Here is a 23,857-nt window from a genome sequence, read left to right on the forward strand (position 1 = left end):
ATATAGTAGGATCCAGGTGTTCATTAGAAGATGCTAGGCTGTTAATGGAAGAGGCCATACCTATGCAATTTGATACAATTGAAATCTCACCCACTTCTCCCTCTGAAATTAGGAAAATAATAAACTTGCTTAAAAGCAAAAACTCACATGGAATTAATGGCATTTCCAGCAAAATACTAAAAGCTTGTTCTCAACAGATAAGTAAGATTCTCAGCCACCTGTGTAATAGCTCTCTGGAACAGGGCATTTTCCCTGATAGACTGAAATATGCTATTGTTATACCTTTGCATAAAAAGGGGGATAGATCTGATGTCAACAATTACCGTCCAATCTCCCTTCCAACAGCTTTATCCAAAATTTTTGAGAAAGTAATGTATTCAAGAGTAGCTTCACATATCTGTAAAAATGAAGTACTAACAAAATGTCAGTTTGGTTTCCAGAAAGGTTTTTCAACAGAAAATGCCATATATGCTCACCAGTCAAATTTTGAATGATCTGAATAACCGAACACCACCCATTGGGATTTTTTGTGATCTCTCAAAGGATTTTGATTGTGTAAATCATGAAATTCTGCTAGACAAGCTCAAGTATTGTGGCATGAGTGGGACAGTGCACAAATGGTTTAATTCATACCTAACTGGAAGAGTGCAGAAAGTAGAAATAAGTAGTTCTCGTAACATGCAAAGATCAGCACATTCCTCAAACTGGGGAACTATCAAGAATGGGGTTCCACAAGCGTCAGTCTTGGGTCCTTTGTTGTTCTTATTATATATTAATGACTTGCCATTCTATATTCATGAAGAGGCAAAGTTAGTTCTCTTTGCTGATGATACAAGTATAGTAATCACACCTGACAAACAAGAATTAACTGATGAAATTGTCAATACTGTCTTTCAGAAAATTACTAAGTGGTTCCTTGTAAACAGACTCTCACTGAATTTTGATAAGACACAGTACATACAGTTCCGTACAGTGAATGGTATGACGCCATTAATAAATATAGACCTTAATCAGAAGCATATAGCTAAGGTAGAATATTGCAAATTTTTAGGTGTGTCCATTGATGAGAGATTAAATTGGAAGAAACACATTGATGATCTGCTGAAACGTTTGAGTTCAGCTACTTATGCAATAAGGGTCATTGCAAATTTTGGTGATAAACATCTTAGTAAATTAGCTTACTGCGCCTATTTTCACTCATTGCTTTCATATGGCATCATATTTTGGGGTAATTCATCACTGAGGAATAAAGTATTTATTGCACAAAAGCGTGTAATCAGAATAATAGCTGGAGTCCACCCAAGATCATCCTGCAGACATTTATTTAAGGATCTAGGGATATTCACAGTAGCTTCTCAGTATATATACTCTCCTATGAAATTTGTTATTAACAACCAAACCCAATTCAAAAGTAATAGCAGTGTGCATAACTACAATACTAGGAGAAAGGATGATCTTCACTATTCAAGATTAAATCTAACTTTGGCACAGAAAGGGGTGAATTATACTGGCACTAAAGTCTTTGGTCACTTACCAAATAGTATCAAAAGTCTGACAGATAACCAACAAGTATTTAAGAAGAAATTAAAAGAATTTCTGAATGACAACTCCTTCTACTCCATAGAGGAATTTTTAGATATAAATTAAGAAAAAAAATTTAAAAAAAAATAAAAATAAAAAATAAAGAAAAACAAAAAAACACAATAAAATAAAGTTGTTATATTAACTTAAGTATGTTGTTAAATTAACCTAATTATGTCATGTATTGGAAAATTCGACTCGTTCCACATCATTACGAAATATCGTATTCATGATCCATGGAACTAGTATTAATCTAATCTAATCTAATCTAATCTAGCATTGGAGGGCAGCGTGGAGGGTAAAAATCGTAGAGGGAGACCAAGAGATGAATACACTAAGCAGATTCAGAAGGATGTAGGTTGCAGTAATTACTGGGAGATGAAGAAGCTTGCACAGGATAGAGTAGCATGGAGAGCTGCATCAAACCAGTCTCAGGACTGAAGTCCACAACAACAACATTCCAACCTGTTCGTTACACCATAATAGGAATGGTAATGTGTTGTGCTTTTAGCGTTGACATATTTTTGAGCATTCCGTGATAGTGTGAGTTTAGCGGCGCTGACGTGGTGTCGCGTGCCCGCAGTGGTGGTGGAGACGGTGGAGGACGGGCGCGCGCGCTCGCAGCACCTGACGGTGGACGCGCTCAGCGAGGGCGCCATCCTGCGCTCTGTGGTGCTCGACGTGCAGCAGCGCCAGCCCGGCGCGCACGTCGCCCTCTTCGTCGACTGCGTCTCTCTGGGCATCGTCTCCACGCCGCGCAGCCTCAGGGACATGTTCGAGCGCAGCCCGCGTCTCGCCGTCGTGAGTACTCCCCACATTCTTCTGTTTTCTCGCTCTGTGACTGTGTGTGTGTGTACGTGTGTACGGGCGCGCTTCCTCTATGTGAACTACTGTGACACACTGCCTACCAGCGTATTATCGACAATGGTACCAGATCTGTACTCGTATCCTGTGTATCTAACGAAATTCCCACGTGTCCCTACCTTCCTGGAGTACAAACATGATGGAGGAATTACAGATCTTGGCAGGGAGCGGGACAGAATTGAAAATTTGTGCAGGACCGGGATTCGAACCCGTGTATCCTGCTTACTAGGCAGACACTCTGACCACTGAGCCATCCAGACACAGTGGTCATTGCAACTGCACGAACTACCCTAGAACGCCAAACTCTCACCTTATCTGCCACACTACTAATGTAATGCCCTTTGCCCATTATCGTCATTACTCGCGGCATTTCGCCGACTCCCGTAAGAATTCGAGACAGACCTGCATCTGCAGTGAAGAGATGATTGGTCTCCTCATATATGGTTCGAATCCTGGTCCGGAACAAATTATCAGCTTCTTCAATGCCCACTCAAAGTCAAGGTCTGTAATTACTTTGTATGTAATTCATAATGGCTGCTAGATCGAAAACAATGTCTGTTCTTTCACACAAATCCCAAAGAACAGACACCAGTCATATATGTGTGTATGTGATGATGTAAATGAATGATATAAAATATAAACAATTTACATAGCAGTGGAGCTGGCTTTTATTCATAATAATCATGTCATTAAAAGACATTTTTCACACAGCAGGACCTAAAGAACAAATGTTATGGACTTCAAGGTCTGTAATTCCCTTGTGTCGTAGTTCATAATCGCTGCTGGCTCAAAAACTATATCTTTCTTTCAGATATGTCCCAAGGAACACACACACACACACACACACATATATATATATATATATATATATATATATATATATATATATATATATATATATGTGTGTGTGTGTGTGTGTGTGTGTGTGTGTTATGATATAAATGAATAGTATAAAATATAAACAATATACATAGCAGAGGAGCTGGCTATTATTCATAATAATCATGTCATTCATTAAAAGACATATTTTACACAGCGGGCCCCAAAGAACAAATATTATGGACTTCAGTGTCGTACACCAATATGGGTAACTTGCTGAAACACCTAAGGATAACAATGAAAATGGTATAAGTCATAGAAAGTGTGAAATTCAGTAAGGTTTGTTTACAGGCGAAACTCATCCCAGCCTATGTCAACATCAAGATTTCAGCAGAACCAATGCTGGTACCTCGTATCAGACAATATCGAGCAAAATTATGGATCCAACGAGAAATTAACAGTAAACTATCTTATGAGGAACACCTAAATTAAGATACGCGTATGGCTCAACTAAAATTAAGTAACACTACTACTCCATTAATTTTGATCACCATGTCACATTGCATAAATATCTATGTGCATAACATCAGCACCCAGACGATATCAACTCACAGAAGTAACTTCAAACGCCTCGTGGAAAAACAATACCCCATTTCCAAAACTAACAACATAATTTCTTCTTTCAGTTTTCACAAAAAAACCATCAATATGACTGATTATACAGGCTGGTCCATTGATAGTGACTGGGCCAAATATCTCACGAAATAAACATCAAATGAGAAAAACTACAAAGAACGAAACTCGCCTAGCTTGAAGGGGAATGCCAGATGGCGCTATGGTTGGCCCACTAGATGGCGCTGCCTTAGGTCAAACGGATATCAACTGCGTGTTTTTTTAATGGGAACCCCCATTTTTAATACATATTCGTGTAGTACGTAAAGAAATATGAATGTTTTGTTGGACCACTTTTTTCGCTTTGTGATAGATGGCGCTGTAATAGTCACAAACGTATAAGTACGTGGTATCACGTAACATTCCGCCAGTTCGGACGGTATTTGCTTCGTGATACAGTACCCGCGTTAAAATGGGCCGTTTACCAATTGCGGAAAAGGTCGATATCGTGTTGATGTATGGCTATTGTGATCAAAACGCCCAATGGGCGTGTGCTATGTATGCTGCTCGGTATCCTCGACGACATCATCCAAGTGTCCGGACCGTTCGCCGGATAGTTACGTTATTTAAGGAAACAGGAAGTGTTCAGCCACATGTGAAACGTCAACCACGACCTGGAACCAATGATGATGCCCAAGTAGGTGTTTTATCTGCTGTCGCGGCTACTCCGCACATCAGTAGGAGACAAATTGCGCGAGAATCGGGAATCTTAAAAACGTCGGTGTTGAGAATGCTACATCAACATCGATTGCACCCGTACCATATTTCTATGAACCAGGAATTGTATGGCGACGACTTTGAACGTCGTGTACAGTTCTGCCACTGGCAAAAGACAAATTACGGGACGATGACAGATTTTTTTCACGCGCTCTATTTAGCGACGAAGGGTCATTCACCAACAGCTGTAACGTAAACCGGCATAATATGCACTATTGGCCAACGGAAAATCCACAATGGCTGCGACAAGTGGAACATCAGCGACCTTGGCGGGTTAATGTATGGTGCGGCATTATGGGAGGAAGGATAATTAGCCCCCATTTTATCGATGGCAATCTAAATGGTGCGATGTATGCTGATTTCCTAAGTAGTGTTCTACCGATTTTACTACAAGATATTTCACTGCATGACAGAATGGCGATGTACTTCCAACATGATGGATGTCCGGCACATAGCTCGCGTGCGGTTGATGCGGTATTGAATATCATATTTCATGACAGGTGGATTGGTTGTCGAAGCACCATGGCCCGCACGTTCACCGGATCTGACGTCCCCGGATTTCTATCTGTGGGGAAAGTTGAAGGATATTTGCTATCGTGATCCACCAGCAACGCCTGACAACATGCGTCAGCGCATTGCCAATGCATGTGCGAACATTACGGAAGGCGAACTACTCGGTGTTGACAGTAATATCGTTACACGCATTGCCAAATGCATTGAGGTTGACGGACATCATTTTGAGCATTTATTGCATTTCATCACGTTTGGTAATAGACAAAAGACAGATATTTCGGCTTGGAAGTCACTAGAACTATTTACAAGTTAGTACTCAATTTCCTTTAAAGCCACTCTTAGACACCCCACTCCGAAAACATACATACAAACATATATACACTCCTGGAAATTGAAATAAGAACACCGTGAATTCATTGTCCCAGGAAGGGGAAACTTTATTGACACATTCCTGGGGTCAGATACATCACATGATCACACTGACAGAACCACAGGCACATAGACACAGGCAACAAAACATGCACAATGTCGGCACTAGTACAGTGTATATCCACCTTTCGCAGCAATGCAGGCTGCTATTCTCCCATGGAGACGATCGTAGAGATGCTGGATGTAGTCCTGTGGAACGGCTTGCCATGTCATTTCCACCTGGCGCCTCAGTTGGACCAGCGTTCGTGCTGGACGTGCAGACCGCGTGAGACGACGCTTCATCCAGTCCCAAACATGCTCAATGGGGGACAGATCCGGAGATCTTGCTGGCCAGGGTAGTTGACTTACACCTTCTAGAGCACGTTGGGTGGCACGGGATACATGCGGACGTGCATTGTCCTGTTGGAACAGCAAGTTCCCTTGCCGGTCTAGGAATGGTAGAACGATGGGTTCGATGACGGTTTGGATGTACCGTGCACTATTCAGTGTCCCCTCGACGATCACCAGTGGTGTACGGCCAGTGTAGGAGATCGCTCCCCACACCATGATGCCGGGTGTTGGCCCTGTGTGCCTCGGTCGTATGCAGTCCTGATTGTGGCGCTCACCTGCACGGCGCCAAACACGCATACGACCATCATTGGCACCAAGGCAGAAGCGACTCTCATCGCTGAAGACGACACGTCTCCATTCGTCCCTCCATTCACGCCTGTCGCGACACCACTGGAGGCGGGCTGCACGATGTTGGGGCGTGAGCGGAAGACGGCCTAACGGTGTGCGGGACCGTAGCCCAGCTGCATGGAGACGGTTGCGAATGGTCCTCGCCGATACCCCAGGAGCAACAGTGTCCCTAATTTGCTGGGAAGTGGCGGTGCGGTCCCCTATGGCACTGCGTAGGATCCTACGGTCTTGGCGTGCATCCGTGCGTCGCTGCGGTCCGGTCCCAGGTCGACGGGCACGTGCACCTTCCGCCGACCACTGGCGACAACATCGATGTACAGTGGAGACCTCACGCCCCACGTGTTGAGCAATTCGGCGGTACGTCCACTCGGCCTCCCGCATGCCCACTATACGCCCTCGCTCAAAGTCCGTCAATTGCACATACGGTTCACGTCCACGCTGTCGCGGCATGCTACCAGTGTTAAAGACTGCGATGGAGCTCCGTATGCCACGGCAAACTGGCTGACACTGACGGCGGCGGTGCACAAATGCTGCGCAGCTAGCGCCATTCGACGGCCAACACCGCGGGTCCTGGTGTGTCCGCTGTGCCGTGCGTGTGATCATTGCTTGTACAGCCCTCTCGCAGTGTCCGGAGCAAGTATGGTGGGTCTGACACACCGGTGTCAATGTGTTCTTTTTTCCATTTCCAGGAGTGTATGTTGGTTTCAGATATATTAAACCTTTCACATTGCCGAAGCACAGCTAGTTCACCAAACCTCAGTTAAATGGGGTAATCTCGCACCAATAGCTGTCGCATAAATTTCACCATCTGCCATGCGTTTTCGGCATTAACTGCCCAATAAATATTTAAAAGCAAGCAAGTGGTGGCAACCTTCATAAATTAAACACCCAATCAGACATGAGATTCCTTGACGTCACTTAAAGGACACAGCTACAACATGTGTAATCAGTAAAAGCTAAACTTTTACACAAGGGGCGAAAGAAATCTTAGTACTCAAAACAAAGGCCTCAGTTATACGAGGGTAGTCCCAAAAGTAATGTCTCAGATTTTTTTTATAAGTACAGATCTCTGTTTGTGTGACAGTTGGTCTCACTGTTGTGAAGAGTGCTTTACGTGCTGTGTGTAAACATGCGCACGCCGCGCTGAGACGCTCACTCTTGGCTTGGCAGCCGTTGAGAATGGAGCTCCCGTTGGATGTTACCGCCAAGTGAGAATTGCGCGCAGTTTTTGAACGCAGAGGGCACTGCGCCGATTGAAATCCATCGCCAATTGAGGGAAGTGTAAGGTGAGTTGTGCATGGATGTCAAAAATGTTCGTAAGTGGTGTAGAGAGTTTGCAGCTGGTCGGACCGAAATTCACGACGAGCAAAGGAGCGGGAGACCATCAATTTCTGAGGAGACAGTGTTGAAAGTTGAGCAATGCATGCGTGAAGATCGGCGGATCTCCCTGGATAATATCAGTACGTTGGTTCCTGAGGTTTCCCGAAGCAGCGCTCATAGAATTTGAACGGAAACATTGAACTACCGGAAGATGGGTGCCACGCTTGCTGGCTGAGGACCACATGCGGCAAAGAGTTGATGCTACCCGCGCATTTCTTCACCACTCTGCAGCCGAACAGGACAACTTTCTGGACTCAATTGTCACGGTGACGGCCGGCCGGGGTGGCCGAGCGGTTCTAGGCGCTACAGTCTGGAACCGCGCGACCGCTACGGTCGCAGATTCGAATCCTGCCTCGGGCTTGGATGTGTGTGATGTCAGGTTAGTTAGGTTTAAGTAGTTCTAAGTTCTAGGGGACTGATGACCTCAGAAGTTAAGTCCCATAGTGTTCACAGCCATTTGAACCATTTGTCACGGTGGCGAAACCTGGGCATACCACTTTACACCTGAGACCAAGCAACAATCACGCCAGTGGCGGCATCCTTCTTCGCCAAAGCCGCGGAGCTGGCGGCGAGCTGGTTATGACATGGGCACACAAAAAGTGCCACAGCGTCTGCAAAGATGCATCGACATAAATGGTGATTATGTCGAAAAATAGCTAAATGTTCAAGCTGTAAACTGATGTAAACCATTGTAGAAATAAACAGGTCTATGTGCTTATAAAAAAAATATGAGACCTTACTTTTGGGATTACCCTCTTACTAAAGACAAATAGACTGACGTATGTAGTACTGCAAAATACGAGCTCATGCTAGGAGGTCAGACTAAGGCAACAGAATGCATGACATAAAATATGACAAAAGACACAACTGAAAGGACAACATCTTAACAAACCACAATGATAAAACAACATCACTCATATGCCACTCAACCACCCCGTCTCTCAAAAAACTAATCAGTTTCAAGGACTGCTAAACAACGTCACTCACACGCTGATGAGCCAGACTTTAGGTAAACATCACATTGCTGTAGCAGCATGCAGCAATAAACAAGAAAACAGACACACGGTGAACCATGAAAAGCAGACAATTTCACTCCATTGATTACTGGTTTGGTCGCCATCTATCCTCTTGCGACCACAGCTGAGCACCAGATATTTTCGCATCCATCCTTGTCGGAGCGTGAAAGGCGGAGTATCCACCCGGGTGCCGTCCTGAGTACACAGAAGAGAGAAGGAGCGGCAGCCTACAATCGTTGCCTGTAACTTAACTGCATCCATCCGGTCGTCGTATTCCGTACACGGCAGCGAAAAATGGCAGGCGAACAGCCTGCAGTCGTTGCCTGTAGCTCGACACTGCCCTCGACGATCAGTGGCCTCTGCTTTGTTTCTCGACGCTCTCTATCCGATAGTGTGTTCACTTCCTCATCCTCAGGCAGACTCAACGAGACTGCACACCGGCCGACGTCGCAGTGCAGATATAGACATCCTCCTTAGCCACAGATAATAACAGCCACACCGCACTCACGGCATGCCTCTCTGACATAGACAGGCAGAGAAGCCGCTGAAACGATTCACTTCTGAAGGTAGCTGGCTGGGATACAGGGAGCGAAAGGTGATCTGCAACGTGTGCTGAAAGCAGATTACAGTTGAACGAGACAAAGGACAGGAAAGGGAAGCAGTAGTCGAGAATGGAGTGGCACAGACTTGCAGCCTATCCGCGATGTTATTCAGTCTGTCAGAAGAAAGCCAGTAAAAAATATAAACATTGAGTCAAAGTACAGGGAGAGCAAATAAAAATTTTACGGCTCGCTGGTGACCTTGTGATTCTGCCAAAGATGCCAAAGGACTATAAAGAGTATTTGAACAGAATGGATAGTGTCTTGAAAACTGTTAAGATGAACATCAACAAAAGTAAAACAAGGGTAGACCGTAGTCGAATTAAATCAGGTGATCCTGAGGGAATTAAGATACAAAACGAGACACTAGAAGTAGACGATGAGTTCCGCTATGTGAGCAGCAAAATAACCGACGATGGCCAAAGTAGAACGGATATAAGATTAAGACTGGCAACAGCAAGAAAAGCATTCTGAATAAGAGAAATCTGTTAACATCCGAATAAATTAAAGTGTTGGGAAGTTTTTTTCGAAGGTATATGAATGGTTCAGGTGTGGTTTGTTTGATGCAGAGTAAATTTTACAGGTTCGACTTCATCAACCATTTGACATCTGTTGCTGCATGAAGATCTCTCTTAGACTTTTCCACGCGTAACGGTCCGTGACTATGTACAACCATTTCGTCTCTTGTGTGGCTTATAACTTCCTTCGTACCTGTGCGGCCCATTAACATGGTTATATATTTCTCTCGGCTCCATTTCAATTTCATCGTGGTCATAACCTCGTCTACCATTCCAGTCTGTTAGCTCACCCATTTGCTTGTTTTTCCCTTTCCGTCCCACGAATTCCCAGCATGTACCTGTCCATCACTCCCTGGGCGACACTCTGGAGGCAATGGGTGGGAGGGCCAGCGACCCTCCCCTCCCCCCTTCCCCTCCTCCCCGTCCCCCGCAGCACCATCTGCGAGACATTGGTTTATGGACAGTAACATTCTTGAAATGGACTGGCCTGGAGTCCTGACCTGAACCAGTGGAACACTTGCAAGGTGAGTCATAACGTCGACTTCACTCAAGACCTTGGCATCCAACATCACTATCTTTTCTGGTTGCGGTTCTTGAGGAAGATTGGACTGAATTTCCTCCAAGCACAGTGCAGGCCGTCAAAAAAGAGAACTGGGGACACACCTCATATTAATGTGTGCTTATGGTGTTCGCACATTTTTGATGAGGTAGTGTAAGGTTATGTTTCACAAGCTACTCCATGCTCGCAAATAGAACAGTGATCCAGAAAGTGTAGAATAAATTACTTTATTTCACTTCTGTGATAACAAACCTGTTAGGTCCTCAGACTAACGTCTTTGGTCAGCAACTACGATCTTCAGATCTGTTCTAAACATGTTCTAATGTAATGGAGCCATATTGACATCATCAAATGATAAACACAACATCAGCGCCAGCATCGTCACAGATATATAAAGTATAGTATGTACTAGAGTCATCGTATTAATAGTGCTATTGTTCAGGACATGTTTTGAAAACAGATCTGAAGATGGCCATTGTTGACCAAAACCGGTAGTTTGAGGATCTAACAAGTTTTTGATCATAGACGTGAAATTTAGAAATGTATAGTTATGCTGTGGGTACCTGTTCGAGTCACTGTGTAACGTATTCAGGTAGGTGCAGTGGTATATTCGCAGACGTTAATTTGATTTGTAATCTAGTTTCCAAGTATTTTACTACTCCTCCGCCTTTTCTTTCTTTTTTGTCGAATCATCCGATGATGATTTATTATAAGACGAAACTGGTAGTGACACCATTTGAGTGACCCGAGGCTGAATTGTAAAAGAATTGCATTTGTTGCCCATTACGATAATATTTTACCGTGATATGAGATCAGATGCTATGTGCTCTGCATGTTCTTGTGCATTATCTTAATCGGCAGAGCTGCCGGACATTTGATAAGGTACTGATTGCATTGTGCACCGAGGTGACAAAATTCATGGAATACCTCCTAAAATCGTGTCGGGCCTCCTTCTGGCCGCTGTACTGCAGTAACTTGACTCAACAAGTTGTTGGAAGTCACCTGGAGAAATACTGAGCCACACTGACTCTATACAATTTCATAATTGAGAAAGTGTTGCAGGTGCAGCATTTTGGGCAATGAAGAGACCTTGTAACACTTACATCGATTATAAGTAGGTTTATACTATGTAACTGTGTATCTGCAATTATGGAGAGTGTGTTCTGTGTTAGTTAAAGTCATTGATTTCTAACAGGAAATTTAGAGTTTTGTAAAGTATATATGAAAAAAGCAAAATGATTTGTTAAAATAATAAATTTTTATAATATGTATATGTTTATGAGAAAGACAATGTTTATTGGAAGCTGGTTCGTGCTTAGGGCGTTTGTATTTGTAATACATATAAAAGACGTAGGGAAGTCCCTCCGCAACGGAAGTGACATGGCGCGATGTAAAAGGTGGTTTTGGCGGTCGAACTGGGCGGCTTCTTGGTGTGAACAGCACGCAGTATGTGGCTAGCAGTAGCACGGCACACTTCGACGGTGCTAAGAGAGGCAACTGAAAGCCGCTTTGCAAAGGATTTTGCCTGGGATGTGGTTCTGGCCATTATTTGGTATTGTCGGGAAATACGAATGATTCTAATATGTTGAAAATCCGACGCCAAGAAGAGATTTTATAGAGCATTCAAACATCAAGAGCCATGAGTACAATTAGCCGCCATGTCGCCTGCCACCAAAACTTTGCCACTGCTTTACTAACTTCATACATCCATCTATGTATATGTGCGTGGACCAGTTAATTTGTGTGTGCGTGGTTTTAATAATAATCCATATACTATAAATCTGTGTCTGGAACCATATCTTCTATCCTGATCACGAACCTATGCAGGGTCCTCTCCTAAGTGCTACTAAAACCGAGTATCCTGTTTTAAATGATCAGTTCTTGTATTCAAGTGTTTCAAAGAGATTTTTTTTTTTTTTTGTTAAATGTAAAAGGGGTAGCAAAAGTTGAAGGTAAAACCACAAAAGTGAAGTTAGATAGGATTTTGCTAAAGTACTCTTAGTTTATTGCAAAATAGAGTTTTGCAGGAATACAGTGCCACATTGTGTAAATGTTATTGTCTAACATATCTGCTTCACAGATGGTAAAAAGGACAAATAAGTTAAGCTCATTTTAAAAATAGCAGTGTTTCGATTTCTATCATGAATGGTTCCTTTTCCGAAGTTAATTGAGCTCAGTGTTGAACTTTTGTCTTACAAAGTAAATTGTGGACTACTGCAAGTGAAGTGAAGGATTAGTTTTGTTTGAATTAGTCTTTGTTACTGAAATAATCATAGAGTGTGACTAGTGACACTATACTAGTTTATGGGTCCGCATCATATTCTCCACATATTAGAAAGATAATTGGACTCTTACTGCTGCTAAGGAAAACTGATATATGAAGAGGAGTATAAGCAGTGCATTTATGACATTATTTACCGGTATCTTTATTCGTGTTTTTCTCACGTCAGTTAAGATGGAAGCCCCTCATGTCCAAATTTAGTTCTACTCTTCATGCAGCAACATTTCAGTATTGGTTTAAGTAATGGTCTTGAGCGTAGCTGTTATTAGTGCGAGCTTGGTGCGAATTTGCTTTCCATAATTACTGGTGTGTGCGTTATTGATAACCGCTGCTACACACAGTTCAGAGCGCCCTGTGTCAGTTTGCATCCTGTGAACTTTTCAAAGGGATATCAACGAAAGTAATTTAAATAACCCATGTTCAGTTTTCTTAAACATATATCTCCAAATCAATGTGCCTAATTGGGCTGGCGACCGTTCGTTTTTTCATTCACATATGATTATTACCACTTTCATTAACTCCCAAGGTTAAAGTCCGTTTAGTTTTTCTGTTAATTTCACTATATTCAAAATTATAGTCCAATACCTTTGTCCATTAGATACACGCTCAGTCAAAATTCGAAATCCTCTCAGAGGGTAACATTAGCTTGTTTCACGGTACGCTTGTTCATCATACGTGGCAAGCTAGTGTCATACGTGGCTTTTCCCTTGAGAAGACTTGATAAGGTTCGGTTGTTAGGGAAGAGTGACGTATAAAACAGGCTAGCGTTAAAACCTTTCGATTATGTCCAATAAAGGCTCGATGGGTGGCCAAATCATTCTCTGGAACTGTTTGTGCGTTCTTCAAACCAATCGCCACTGTGGCCTGGTGACATGGGTCATTACCAGTCACAAAAAATTCAATCGTTATTTGGGAATATGAATCCCATGATGGTTGCAAGTGGTCTCCAAGTAGCCGAACATAACTATTTGCAGCCAATGACCCAGTCCATTGCATGTAAACACAGCCAACACCATTATGGAGCTTGCTTTCCAGTCGGCTAGGATCTAACCGATATGGTCACGTGCCCAGGAGAGGCAATGCAGGCGATGTACGGTTAGCAAAGGAACTCGCGTTGGTCGTCTGCTGCCAAAGCCCATTACTGCCAAATTTCGCCGCATTCTCTTTCTGTGGTTATTTTACAGTGTTGCTTGTCTGTTAATGTTGACAAGTCTCACAAACGCCGCTGCTCTCGGTCGTTAAGTGAAGGTTGTCGGCTACTGCGCTGTTCGTGGTGAAAGCTAATGCCTGAAAATTGCTATTCTCCGCCCACTCTTGACACTGTGGATCTTGAAATAATGAAATTCGTTAATATTTCTGACATGGACTGTACATAAGTCACCTTAGTACAAATGAGAGCTCCTCCAGTGCACTACCATTTTACGTCACACTTATGCAACACTACCGCCACCTGTATATGAGCATATCACTATCGTATGACTTCTGTCACCAAAGTGTATGTACACCAAACGCCAATAATAAAGACAAACAGCCAGCTGCCCTGCTACAGTTTGTGACTGACTGGTGTGTGCAGTTCCGGGAGCGGCGCTACGTGCTGGAGGTGGACGACAGTATGGGCCTGCGCTCGGCGCTCAACCGCAACAACTGCCCCGAGCAGCAGGCCGCCAACATCATGCAGGCCATCCAGCCGGTGCCCAACGACATCACGCCCAACATCATACGACGCAGTGAGTATACGGCGCCAAGTTTTTCCCACTGCTGACTGTCGCTAAGGCTGGTATTACACTATCAAATTTCTTTGTCAAATATCTTAGTCCAATATCTTTGTCAAAGATATTTGATGGTGTAATAGGGAACTTTGTCAAATGTCGTCCAATATTTGATCAAATCTAGGGCCTCGCTGTAGATTTGATCAAAGAAGTCGCTTGTCTTCTGTTCACTGCAATGTGACATGTTACCACATGGAGCGCTAGCATCGCTGCATTCTGTTGTCTGTAATGTTTTATAAACATTGCCGGTAAATACAATTGGTGTGTGCCGACAACTACAAAATTAATAAAGATGTATGAAGCTGATAAGGCGCTTTACAACGTGAGCCACCCTGAATACAAAAATAGATTACGAAGATTGAAGACCTGACCTGACCTAACCTAACCTAACCCTCTCCTGTAATGTGTTACAGTGAGCCTGTCTTCTGCAGATGTAGCAGTTCTTAAGTGAATACTGTTCTTTGTGATATGAGGATACAGTTCATTGAGCACATACAGAAATGTATGCTCATCCATTCTTAAGTTATTGATGTACGATTTGACGTCCGCCACTATAAGCTCATGTAATAAATTTTGTTGAATGCTTTTATCGTGTCGTCATAAAACCCACGGCTTCACCCAGGTATGTTTCTTTGTTTTCCCCCGCTTCTCTTCCGCATGTGTACACAGTGCAATTGTGGTACATGGAACCGCTGCGGTTAATAACAAGTTGTTGTTGTCAGCCATCTTGAACTTTGGCGAAAAATATGATGACAGTGTAATACCCCTTCTAGTGCTACGTCAAAGATCTTTGATCACATCTTTCATAAAGAAATTTGATAGTGTAATACCAGCCTAAGCACCAACCACACAGCTGAAAAGACCCCCCCTCCCCGATGACGATCAAACAATAAACAATTTGTCAAACAAATTTAGTTTCTTTGTCTAATTATTTGGCATTGTGTTGCTTTGTTTGATGTGTTTGTCAAACAAGAACTATGACGTGCTTGAGAGAAATTTTGATCAAAGGCTGATTTGAAAAACAAGTTCTACCTTTTACACTTGCAGTTGTCAACAACAGTCAGTTGCTTGCTTCTTGACGACAGATTGTACCAATGTTGTTAATTCGCCATGCACTTTGAGCTAAAAGACTCTTACTGCAGTTTATCTCTTTCTGTCAAGAGATTCTACAATTTTTTAAACTTAGAACATCAGACTAAATGCACGCAAACCAAAGTTCAAAGGCCATTGCCAAAATGGCAGAGATCTGCATCTTTCTCATCCAAATATTAAACAGGAAGACGTAATGAAGAAATCAATATTCTAGGCACGACATATAAGCGAAAGTGCAGAAAAATAATATTGTCTTTTAATACTTCATTTATTGCTTTACGAGTTTCCACAATAATGTAATTAAGTGTATGACGTGCAATGCAGGATAAAATTTTACATCATCAAACTCTGTTCCAGTTGTCAGACATCTCAAAGTTATGGATAATCGTTGAGAAACTGGAACAGATTTTCACATAGCTGTATTCTTTTAGACTGTGTGGACGAATTACCTCTAACAAGTTATTAAAGGTTTGCCTGCCTGTTCCGAGAAAGTTGATGTAATCATCAGGTTTTGACTGCAGTGTTTCTTTTAGCAGAGTTTAGACGGTATATTTATCTCTCAGTTTCAACCATCCCAAGGACCATCATTTTGTTTCTTTTTCCCTCTTTACACAAAGTGCTATAGTCAACCCAAAACATGATTTATCTGCATTGGTAGCCATTCCCACCAGTGCCAAAATACAGACGTGTGCAGATCATGAGGACAAAAGTAACTTTCGTATGTCGTGTCACTGCCAAGTAACATAGCTCGATGAAATTTGGACCATAAATGGTAATACTCCGACAGTATAGTACAAAAGATAACTGAAAGAAATAAGCAATGAGACAAACTGGAAAGAAGTTTTATTCATACACAATAATCACAGTGAAGTTACCACGATTCTCACTATATCAGTTTATAGCTGCAAAGAATGTGAACTGGTCCCAAACAAATCACTTTCTATTGTGGAAATGTATCCTAATTTATGCAGCAAAATTAACTAAGTATATATGACATTTGAATTGTTTCTTTTTCTGTTTTGCAGGTGACATTCCAATATCGCACTGTGATGACAGAGGTAAGCATTTTTACAATTTGTTTTACATAATCGTTAAGTGATGAAAATGAAATGCCCACTCACTTTTCAAATCTACCGTTTTGGCGGAACTGGTCATTAATTAGTTAGTTAGTTAGATAGATGTTTTATAGGCCACTTTACGATCTATGATAATAATGTGTAATAAGTCAGTTTAAACATCAATAAATTTGAATTTAAATGTGGCTCAATGCTGACCACTTTCAGAGCAGTTAACATAAAAAAGAAAATTTAGTTTACTAACTAAGATAAGTACAAGTTCCTTTATAAAAGTGAAATAGAAGAAGTTGCCTAAAAGGAACTTTTATACCTTACTTTCAAATTTTGCTTTGCTATCCGTCAGTCATTATACACCATTAGTTAAATAATAAAAGATTGTTATCAACATAATTAATCCCTTCCTGAGCTAAAGCCAGTTTGAATGAAGGTTGATTGCATTTTTTCTTCTTGTATTTTAATAGTAGATATAATTATTCCTTGTGAATCCTAACCGATTGTATACAGGGTGTTACAAAAAGGTACAGCCAAACTTTCAGGAAACATTCCTCACACACAAAGAAAGAAAATATGTCATGTGGACATGTGTCTGGAAATGCTTACTTTCCATGTTAGAGCTCATTTTATTACTTCTCTTCAAATCACATTATTCATGGAATGGATACATACAGCAACAAAACGTACCAGCGTGACTTCAAACACATTGTTACAGGAAATGTTCAAAATGTCCTCCGTTAGCGAGGATACATGCATCCACCCTCCGTCGCATGGAATCCCTGATGCGCTGATGCAGCCCTGGAGAATGGCGTATTGTATCACAGCCGTCCACAATACGAGCACGAAGATTCTCTACATTTGGTACCGGGGTTGCGTAGACAAGAGCTTTCAAATGCCCCCATAAATGAAAGTCAAGAGGGTTGAGGTCAGGAGAGCGTGGAGGCCATGGAATTGGTCCGCCTCTACCAATCCATCGGTCACCGAATCTGTTGTTGAGAAGCATACGAACACTTCGACTGAAATTTGCAGCAGCTCCATCGTACATGAACCACATGTTGTGTCGTACTTGTAAAGGCACATGTTCTAGCAGCACAGGTAGAGTTGTTGTTGTTGTTGTTGTGGTCTTCAGTCCTGAGACTGGTTTGATGCAGCTCTCCATGCTACTCTATCATGTGCAAGCTTCTTCATCTCTCAGTACCTACTGCAACCTACATCCTTCTGAATCTGCTTAGTGTATTCATCTCTTGGTCTCCCTCTACGATTTTTACCCTCCACGATGCCCTCCAATGCTAAATTTGTGATCCCTTGATGCCTCAAAACATGTCCTACCAACCGATCCCTTCTTCTAGTCAAGTTGTGCCACAAACTTCTCTTCTCCCCAATCCTATTCAATACCTCCTCATTAGTTACGTGATCTACCCACTTTATCTTCAGCATTCTTCTGTAGCACCACATTTCGAAAGCTTCTATTCTCTTCTTGTCCAAACTAGTTATCGTCCATGTTTCACTTCCATACATGGCTACACTCCATACAAATACTTTCAGAAACGACTTCCTGACACTTAAATCTATACTCGACGTTAACAAATTTCTCTTCTTCAGAAACGATTTCCTTGCCATTGCCAGTCTACATTTTATATTCTCTCTACTTCGACCATCATGAGTTATTTTACTCCCTAAATAGCAAAAATCCTTTACTACTTTAAGTGTCTCATTTCCTAATTTAATTCCCTCAGCATCACCCGATTTAATTTGACTACATTCCATTATCCTCGTTTTGCTTTTGTTGATGTTCATCTTATATCCTCCTTTCAAGACACTGTCCATTCCGTTCAACTGCTCTTCAAAGTCGTTTGCTGTCTCTGACAGAATTACAATGTCATCGGCGAACCTCAAAGTTTTTATTTCTTCTCCATGGATTTTAATACCTACTCCGAATTTTTCTTTTGTTTCCTTTACTGCTTGCTCAATATACAGATTGAATAACATCGGGGAGAGGCTGCAACCCTGTCTCACTCTCTTCCCAATCACTGCTTCCCTTTCATGTCCCTTGACTCTTATAACTGCCATCTGGTTTCTGTACAAATTGTAAATAGCCTTTCGCTCCCTGTATTTTACCCCTGCCACCTTCAGAATTTGAAAGAGAGTATGCCAGTTAACATTGTCAAAAGCTTTCTCTAAGTCTACAAATGCTAGAAACGTAGGTTTGCCTTTTCTTAATCTTTCTTCTAAGATAAGTCGTAAGGTTAGTATTGCCTCACGTGTTCCAACATTTCTACGGAATCCAAACTGATCTTCCCTGAGGTCCGCTTCTACCAGTTTTTCCATTCGTCTGTAAAGAATTCGCGTTAGTATTTTGCAGCCATGACGTATTAAACTGATAGTTCGGTAATTTTCACATCTGTCAACACCTGCTTTCTTTGGGATTGGAATTATTATATTCTTCTTGAAGTCTGAGGGTATTTCGCCTGTCTCATACATCTTGCTCACCAGATGGTAGAGTTTTGTCATGACTGGCTCTCCCAAGGCCATCAGTAGTTCTAATGGAATGTTGTCTACTCCCGGGGCCTTATTTCGAATCAGGTCTTTCAGTGCTCTGTCAAACTCTTCACGCAGTATCTTATCTCCCATTTCGTCTTCATCTACATCCTCTTCCATTTCCATAATACTGTCCTCGAGTACATCGCCCTTGTATAAACCCTCTATATACTCCTTCCACCTTTCTGCCTTCCCTTCTTCGCTTAGAACTGGGTTGCCATCTGAGCTCTTGATATTCATACAAGTGGTTCTCTTCTCTCCAAAGGTCTCTTTAATTTTCCTGTAGGCAGTATCTATCTTACCCCTAGTGAGACAAGCCTCTACATCCTTACATTTGTCCTCTAGCCATCCCTGCTTAGCCATTTTGCACTTCCTGTCAATCTCATTTTTGAGACGTTTGTATTCCTTTTTGCCTGCTTCATTTACTGCATTTTTATATTTTCTCCTTTCATCAATTAAATTCAATATTTCTTCTGTTACCCAAGGATTTCTATTAGCCCTCGTCTTTTTACCTACTTGATCGTCTGCTGCCTTCACTACTTCATCCCTCAGAGCTACCCATTCTTCTTCTACTGTATTTCTTTCCCCCATTCCTGTCAATTGTTCCCTTATGCTCTCCCTGAAAATCTTTCAGTTTATCCAGGTTCTATCTCCTTAAATTCCCACCTTTTTGCAGTTTCTTCAGTTTCAATCTGCAGTTCATAACCAATAGATTGTGGTCAGAGTCCACATCTGCCCCTGGAAATGTCTTACAATTTAAAACCTGGTTCCTCAATCTCTGTCTTACCATTATATAATCTATCTGATACCTTTTAGTATCTCCAGGATTCTTCCAGGTATACAATCTTCTTTTATGATTCTTGAACCAAGTGTTAGCTATGATTAAGTCATACTCTGTGCAAAATTCTACAAGGCGGCTTCCTCTTTCATTTCTTCCCCCCAATCCATATTCACTTACTATGTTTCCTTCTCTCCCTTTTCCTACTGACGAATTCCAGTCACCCATGACTATTAAATTTTCGTCTCCCTTCACTACCTGAATAATTTCTTTTATCTCGTCATACATTTCATCTATTTCTTCATCATCTGCAGAGCTAGTTGGCATATAAACTTGTACTACTGTAGTAGGCATGGGCTTTGTGTCTATCTTGGCCACAATAATGCGTTCACTATGCTGTTTGTAGTAGCTAACCCGCACTCCTATTTTTTTATTCATTATTAAACCTACTCCTGCATTACCCCTATTTGATTTTGTATTTATAACCCTGTATTCACCTGACCAAAAGTCTTGTTCCTCCTGCCACCAAACTTCACTAATTCCCACTATATCTAACTTTAACCTATCCATTTCCCTTTTTAAATTTTCTAACCTACCTGCCCGATTAAGGGATCTGACATTCCACGCTCCGATCCGTAGAGGCCAGTTTTCTTTCTCCTGATAACGACGTCCTCTTGAGTAGTCCCCGCCCGGAGATCCGAATGGGGGACTATTTTCCCTCTGGAATATTTTACCCAAGAGGACGCCATCATCATTTAATCATACAGTAAAGCTGCATGTCCTCGGGAAAAATTACGGCTGTAGTTTCCCCTTGCTTTCAGCCATTCGCAGTACCAGCACAGCAAGGCCGTTTTGGTTAATGTTACAAGGCCAGATCAGTCAATCATCCAGACTGTTGCCCCTGCAACTACTGAAAAGGCTGCTGCCCCTCTTCAGGAACCACATGTTTGTCTGGCCTCTCAACAGATACCCCACCGTTGTGGTTGCACCTACGGTACGGCCATCTGTATCGCTGAGGCACGCAAGCCTCCCCACCAACGGCAAGGTCCATGGTTCATGGAGGGAGAGGTAGAGTATCCCGTATGAAATCATGATAACGTGCTCCATTGAGCGTAGGTGGAAGAACATGGGGCCCAATCAAGACATCACCAACAATGCCTGCCCAAACGTTTACAGAAAATCTGTGTTGATGACTTGATTGCACAATTGCGTGCAGATTCTCGTCAGCCAACACATGTTGATTGTGAAAATTTACAATTTGATCACGTTCGAATGAAGCCTCATCCGTAAAGAGAACATTTGCACTGAAATGAGGATTGATACATTCTTGGATGAACCATTCGCAGAAGTGTACCCGTGGAGGCCAATCAGCTGCTGATAGTGCCTGCACACGCTGTACATGGTACGGAAACAACTGGTTCTCCCGTAGCACTCTCCGTACAGTGACGTGGTCAACGTTACCTTGTACAGCAGCAACTTCTCTGACGCTGACATTAGGGTTATCGTCAACTGCACGAAGAATTGCCTCGTCCATTGCAGGTGTCCTCGTCGTTCTAGGTCTTCCCCAGTCATAGGCTGGAATGTTCCGTGCTCCCTAAGACGCCGATCAATTGCTTCGAACGTCTTCCTGTCGGGACACCTTCGTTCTGGAAACATATCTCGATACAAACGTACCGCGCCACGGCTATTGCCCCGTGCTAATCCATACATCAAATGGGCATCTGCCAACTCCGCATTTGTAAACATTGCACTGAGTGCAAAGCCACGTTCGTGATGAACGTGCTTGATGGCAGTACTGTGGAGCAATGAGTCGCATGTCAACACAAGCACCGAAGTCAACATTACCTTCCTTCAATTGGGCCAACTGGCTGTGAATCGAGGAAGTACAGTACATACTGACGAAACTAAAATGAGCCCTAACATGGAAATTAAGCGTTTCTGGACACATGTCCACATAACATCTTTTCCTTATTTGTGTGTGAGGAATGTTTCCTGAAAGTTTGGCCGTACCTTTTTGTAACACCCTGTACAACATATTTTATCGAAGAATATAAATACTGTAACACTGTGGTTAAAATAACTGACTCTAAAGAAAGCTCTTCTCATGACGAACTTGGGCGAGCACTGGAATAATTTTCTTACTGCATGTTTTTGTACTTTGAAAACAGAGCATAGTCCTATGGCTTTGTTGGGTGAACATACACAAAATACGTTAATTTGCGTATTTGTTTCTCGCCAGATGTTACAATGACACAGTGTACAAAAGTAGCTGAAAATATTTGTGTAAAAGGCAGCAGAATGCGTTTTTTATGCAGAGATTCAAAAGTCATTAGAGAACAGTCCTTTAGAGAAAGATAGACAAAAGTAAAAACTCATTGGCACTTCAATGTTTCCATTTTCTTCTTCAGTGACTTGTAATTATTGATGGCCAACATCAATGTTGATTGTTCACAAATTTCTGGCTGTAATCACGCACCTACATCTTGACATTTACCTACGTTTATTTTCTGACATTTAATCGAGTACCTATTAGTATATACCTAAATCCACAACTTCAGTATATAATCTTGCCTTAGTTGATGTTTCGTCCACAGTTGCAGGTCCACAGCTTCCTTTAATGTGTGAGGTAAATTAAGATTTCAATAACAAAGAAAATCTATCAGAATGGTTATTATCAACATACCATTCCATTACTCTTTTTGAAGTGATGTAGCCCATACTCTGCAGCACAACTGAGACAGCACTTTTGCAATGATGGTGTGTAACATCATTGTTATCGCATCAACAACACTGTATGTCTCAATTACAACACGTCTTTTAATCGAAATTATGTTCTACATACTTTCAAATTATGACAAAGGCTAATTTTGTGGAAGATTCATCGAAATAGCTACTGTGGACCATCATAGGTTGCCAGTTCTAGCAAGGCTAAAGACACAAAAACAAAATTCACTACAAAAATAAAATGGAACAGAAAGCAGATACGGATATCAAATAGTTATGTGTTTTTACGAAAGTATGAATTTGTCAAGGCAAAGTATTTTGAAAGTTCTCCATTCTCTTTATCAATTTGATAATTAATTAATAATAGCTGAATACCTGGGACTACCCCAGGCATTTATTCCTCTTTTAGTCCATCTCCCCATTCACACTGCCTGTGTCCATTTCTTACTCCCACGTCTCTCTTTCTTTCCATCCCTGCTACCACCTCTATCAGTCCATCCATTCTCTGCCCTTTCTCCATCAATCTTGTCCTCGCCCTCTCAGTACCCACCTCCTCCTCACCCTCTCCCTACTCAACCATACCCATCTGCATAGGCCCCTGGAACACATTCTGATGCTACCCACACAACATGCATGTTATGCAGGGCAGCTTAGATTCCAGGGGTTACCAACCTTTCCATCCTAACCCCTATTAGACCTATGTGGTTCTTACACCAACAGTACATCTTCCCAGAAAATTAGTAGCATGTGTACCAAATTTTGTAGAAATCAATCTAGTGGGTTAGGAGGAGATGTGGAGCACAAAGACATATACATACACCCACTTTAATATATGTATATTATTCATTACAACTCCATCTTATAAATGAAACTAGTTCTATGTGTAGAGATATTTTGACCTCTTTCTTCGACCCAGGTTCCTTACTTCTTTTTATGATTTTAAACGAAGTGTCACAAATAAATAGAACAGCGCTTTCGTAGAAGGCTTTCGTTCAAGGAAGCTATCCCCTCCAAGCCCTGTTATGTCATTGCAAGTAACTGGTGCTTCTGACCTTCAATAAATGTTTGTAATGTTTAACATAATTTCTAAAAAGGAAAGCAAAAGCGGAAACTGAGAGCTGATAGAGCAAACTGAAGTAATACGATCAGTATGAAAAGAGACAGACGATTTCAATCAATTTAATGTTATAGTCAGAATTGTCTGTTATGCTATACCAGAACCAGTTTTTATTACGTCAAAATCTAGGTTATGATGAACAA

General features: G+C 41.9%; 1 protein-coding gene and 1 non-coding gene across 2 annotated transcripts in view; one reads left to right on the forward strand and one right to left on the reverse strand.

The window, feature by feature from the left end:
- Window positions 1–23,857, forward strand: part of LOC126262531 (cartilage oligomeric matrix protein) — a 472,157-nt gene that overhangs the window by 307,653 nt on the left and 140,647 nt on the right. Inside the window, exons 3-5 of the mRNA XM_049959203.1 lie at window positions 2,165–2,382; window positions 14,200–14,353; window positions 16,513–16,545. Coding sequence (XP_049815160.1) covers window positions 2,165–2,382; window positions 14,200–14,353; window positions 16,513–16,545 — 405 coding nt within the window. The remainder of the gene's footprint in view (window positions 1–2,164; window positions 2,383–14,199; window positions 14,354–16,512; window positions 16,546–23,857) is intronic.
- Window positions 2,633–2,705, reverse strand: Trnat-agu (transfer RNA threonine (anticodon AGU)). The gene has a single exon. It is a non-coding gene; the product is annotated as a tRNA-Thr (tRNA).

Source organism: Schistocerca nitens, chromosome 6 (assembly GCF_023898315.1).
Source record: "Schistocerca nitens isolate TAMUIC-IGC-003100 chromosome 6, iqSchNite1.1, whole genome shotgun sequence".
Classification (NCBI taxonomy): Eukaryota; Metazoa; Arthropoda; class Insecta; order Orthoptera; family Acrididae; genus Schistocerca; species Schistocerca nitens.